Consider the following 4187-nt stretch of genomic DNA (forward strand, 5'->3'; position numbering starts at 1 on the left):
GTTAGTCCTGCTTTGGTAAACTGCTACGTGTTGACATGTTGTATCTACGTTTGGTGGGTGGTTTCTTATTGTTTACAGGCTGTGGTTATAAACGGAGTTGAAAATTGTTGTGCATCTCTCAGCTTCTCCTTGATTTCCACAAGTTGTCTGCTCATTTTTGAATATGTTCAGTTAGTCAGGCAGGATACAGATTCAGAGCAGCAGCGTTGCATACAGGGCACCAATTCCTACCACGGCGAGGACGATAACAATGAAGCCAACAACGTGCAGAGGCGTGAGCTTCTCCCACCACCTCTTGTCACCATCACCACCGTCGTTTCTTGGGGCATCTGGTGTGGCAATCTCCTCCTCCGCCTGTATCTGAATCCTGGTCGCCTGAGGTGCCGTGTTCTTCTCTTCAGCCCTGTTCTTCTCCGCGTCCTCTTGGGCGCTCCAGAAGCTGCCATTGCTGCTGCTGCTGCCCGACGAGCCGTCGCCTTTCCGCTCTCCATGGGGCAGAGCGCCTCCAGGCTGCGGTTGCTCCTTCTGCGCGGCCATGGATGACGGGGTTGGCGGCGGCGGCGGAGGTCCTGGTGGTGGTGACCCCTTGGGCAGGATGACGTAGAGCACGGCCTGCTCCTTGTCCATCACGGCCCTGATGCCGCCGGTGCGGACGCTCTTCGGCACCGGGAACGACTTGAGGAACCGCGCCCATCGCGCTCCGACGCCGTCGCCGACTGGTCGCTCGCCGGCCACCTTGAGCTTCCGGCTCGTGTTGTATAGCACCCTCAGCTCCTCCTTCATGAACCCTGCGACCATGGCAAGACAGACATCTTCAGAAGACACGCAAGTCATAGGCCCACAACGCAGCAGCAGCGAAGGAAGACGCGGTGAGATGCGCACCGGAGACGTCGACGGCGAGGGTGTCGGCGTCGGCCGTGCGCGCCCACTCGCACCGGGGCTCGACGGCCGTGTACACGCGGTGGCGCGGCGCCGGCGCGGCCGCCTGCATGGCCGAACTGCTGTTGATGATAAGGCGTACAGGGACGCTGCTGCTCTGCCCCCTGGCGATCTTTCAGCGACAAGGATTGGTTAGGGGTGCATTATAGGGAAGATGACACGATATAACTATTGCGGCGGCGGTGATGGTTGTCGCCAGGCAAACTCCTTGCTTTGCTTGTGCTGCTCTCGGGTGTTTTGCTTGGGTCGCAAGGTGCAACGCATATGCACTCATTCGATGCAGGGGGGACAAGGATGCATGTAAATTTGTTAATACTAGAAGAAGCACCGGTCAGCCAGGTTGTTACCACGCAGCAGGGTTGATAAATTTATTTATTCAGCATGAATGAAAGAAGGTGGTGTAGTAGGAAGTTTCAGAGTCATGCACACATTGAAGATTAGCAATTTAGTATATCACAGCATTCACAAATTTCAGTACTACCAAGTTCACCCACTTTTCTGAGCATGACCCCCCGTGCAAATTGCCAAAAACCACCACAATTGCGTCCGACGGTGCTGAAAACCACCGTATTCGTAAAAAGTTTGCCCAAAAAATATATTCTATTTTTGAGTAATGGTTTGCTGAATGCACTGAAAACAACGTCTAACCATGTTTTGACAAAGAAAAACTGACAGCGGGGGCTCATCCGTCAGGACCATCTGGCATGGGATAACGGCTGGGCGAGTCGGTCATCGTTGCTGCCACATGGGGCCCATCTGCCATAGAATGAAAAAAAAGAAAAGAATAAAAGTTCCTTTTATCTTCCCCGTGAGGTGAAAGAAAAAAGAGCCAGCCCCTCGGCGAGCCAGCCCCTCGTCGTCGCCATGCCGCCGCCGCCCCCACCGTGGCCACCGGCAGCGCCATGGTCCCTGGCCCCTCCTTCCGTGTCGAACCCACGCCTTTAGGCTCTTCCCTGCCCTCGTCGTCGCCGCAGGCCCCATGGCCGCCATGGGCTCGAGCTCGGCGAGATCCTGTTTGCCCCGACCGCGTGCTCCCTGGTGGCGCCCCATGGCGCGCTGCACGCCGCGTGCGCCCGCGCAGGCCCAGCCCGACGTCCGTCTGGCAAGCTCCGGCGTCGTCCCTGTCTGCACGTGCTGAACGAGCAGGATTCGGCGATGCCCGGCGCAAACGCGAGGTGGAGCTCCAGCCTCTTCAACGTCGTCGCATCCAAGAGCTCGCACGCACAAGGGCTTCTCCTCAGACCTCCTCTCCGCATGCTCTGCAGCGGCCTCGGCATTTTGCCGAGCAGCCTGCGTGCGCTCACCAGCGGGAACCAGGTGAGCCACGGCGGGCTGGCTCCGACGAGCGCAGCCCTTGGAGCCTTGGAGGTACGATGCCGGCGAGTTGCAGAGCGAGGGCGGCGAGGCATAGGCATGGACCTCCACCACGTCCCACGACTGCGGCTAGACGTAGTACGTTCTCGCAGATGGCGACTGGTCCGCGTGGAGCATCACCGGCTCGAGCGGCCGGAACATGGCGTTGCTCTCCGGCGGCCCGTACATGCTGAACCTGGTGCTCGTGTCGCCGTCGTTGATGCCGGCGCCCAGCGGAGAGACGCGGTGCTGGGCCGGTGCTGCTGGCTCCTACGTGTCCTCCTACGCTGCTCAAACAACCACGCCGGGCGCCTCCGGCACGAGCGACGGCGCGGGGAACAGCCACGGCGAGGAGGGGTATGTAGATGGTGACATGCGGGCCGTACGTCAAGATAACGGTCCACTCTAACCGTGTGAGTATTTGTTGACACGTCATCACTTACAGTGGGCCCTCTTTGTCAGTTTTCTGGCCAAAATGCGGTCAATCGTTGTTTTAGTGTTTCCGGCACCATATTACTCAAAATCGATGTTTTTGGCAAACTTTTCTGAAAACGGTGGTTTTTGGCACTGTCGGACGCAATTGTGATGGTTTTTGGCAATTTACTCATAATTCCCCCCTTTTTGAGACAAACAATGTTTTTGATAAAGAAAAATACAACCCAATCTAAAAGCATGCATGTTTCATTTTCACCTTCATCCATGGACTTCTTCATTATTTATGAAGAAATGTAATTATATATGGAAGCGGATTAGGAGCACTCGGGTGCTCCACCCCCTATATTCAAAAATAATTTAATAATTCAGAAAAAAGTCAAAAAAATCCTGGATATATTTTTGAACCAAATATGACTAGGTATTGTACTCACATAAAAAGTTTGGCCAAGGAATAATTCTTGTTGACTTCAGGGCAAAAAAACAAATTTATGACGACAATATAACATGAATTTACTTGTATCTAGCATTTTTTGGGAAATCTTTGACTCTGGATAAAATAAAAGTCATTTTCTATTTAATCTTCCTATACGAGTGCAATACTTGGTCATGTTTGATTCCATAAGAAGGTCCGGCATTTTTGACTTTTTTTTGAATTACTAATTATTTTTGAATATAGGGGGCGTAGCACCCGAGAGCTCCTATGCATTTTCGAATTATATATATTCTAAATTAAACCAACTTCTCGCAATCATTCTCTGCCGGTCCTGTCGATAAGCACATCCACCCATTGATTAAACACTGTTACAAACTACTCTAATCTTGTCAATATCAAAGAATGAGGGCCTGTTTGGAACTGCTCCGCTCCCTAAAATGCAGCACCAGAAAATACAAATTAAACGGGGTAGCTGCATGGCATGTCGCTCCCAAACAAAAACTAGAATATGGGATACAACTTCATGTTTTTTGTGAAGCTCTCCAGGGGTTGCTCCGAAAACTCTAGAAGCTAGGGTTGAGGAAAATTACCACCACTAATACCCCTTCGTCTCTCCCCATGTCATCCAATCAAATAGATTCTTTCCATCGAATTTCTCATTCTTGAAGAAGTTGAAGCTAGCTGGAAGCCAGACATGATAAAGTGCTCTTTCGTGGAGCTGCAACTCCTATATAAAACTGCTTCAACGTGAATCTGATTTTGATGGAGCGGTGCAGTTCCAAACATGCCCTGGGTGTCCTTTCATAAGTTCAAAGCCCCCTTCAAGTCCACAAACGTAGATTATCTGGGGTGGCGGAAGCCCTACGGTGTGCGGTGCATTGATGTGATGTTTTGGAGCGATTGCTCTCGTGTTGACCAACCGACGGCGGCCCCGGGATGATCCTGTCGACTTTTTTTTTCTCCATCAACTTTGGGTGTTGGTTCGTAGCAGCTGCAGGATGATGTTGATCAACGTGGCGACACAGCA

At 52.3% G+C, this 4187-nt stretch overlaps 1 protein-coding gene across 1 annotated transcript; it reads right to left on the bottom strand.

The window, feature by feature from the left end:
• Positions 1-6: 6 nt before the first annotated feature.
• Positions 7-1087, bottom strand: LOC119293180. Its single transcript, XM_037571731.1, has 2 exons — positions 883-1087; positions 7-788 (listed from the first exon to the last, which is right to left on the bottom strand). Exons 1-2 carry the CDS (start codon positions 989-991, stop codon positions 193-195), a joined length of 705 nt encoding a protein of 234 aa, XP_037427628.1. The 5' UTR covers positions 992-1087; the 3' UTR covers positions 7-192.
• Between the last annotated feature and the right edge of the window lie 3100 nt (positions 1088-4187).

The sequence above is a fragment of the Triticum dicoccoides genome, chromosome 4B (genome assembly GCF_002162155.2).
Source record: "Triticum dicoccoides isolate Atlit2015 ecotype Zavitan chromosome 4B, WEW_v2.0, whole genome shotgun sequence".
In the NCBI taxonomy this organism is placed as follows: Eukaryota; Viridiplantae; Streptophyta; class Magnoliopsida; order Poales; family Poaceae; genus Triticum; species Triticum dicoccoides.

What these genes read in the sequence shown, in the direction of transcription:
- LOC119293180 (XM_037571731.1), bottom strand. Translation starts at nt 991, where the DNA reads ATGCAGGCGGCCGCGCCGGCGCCGCGCCACCGCGTGTACACGGCCGTC. An exon ending in CCTCGCCGTCGACGTCTCCG is followed by an intron (nt 789 to 882) that starts GTGCGCATCTCA and finishes CCATGGTCGCAG; the next exon opens with GGTTCATGAAGGAGGAGCTG.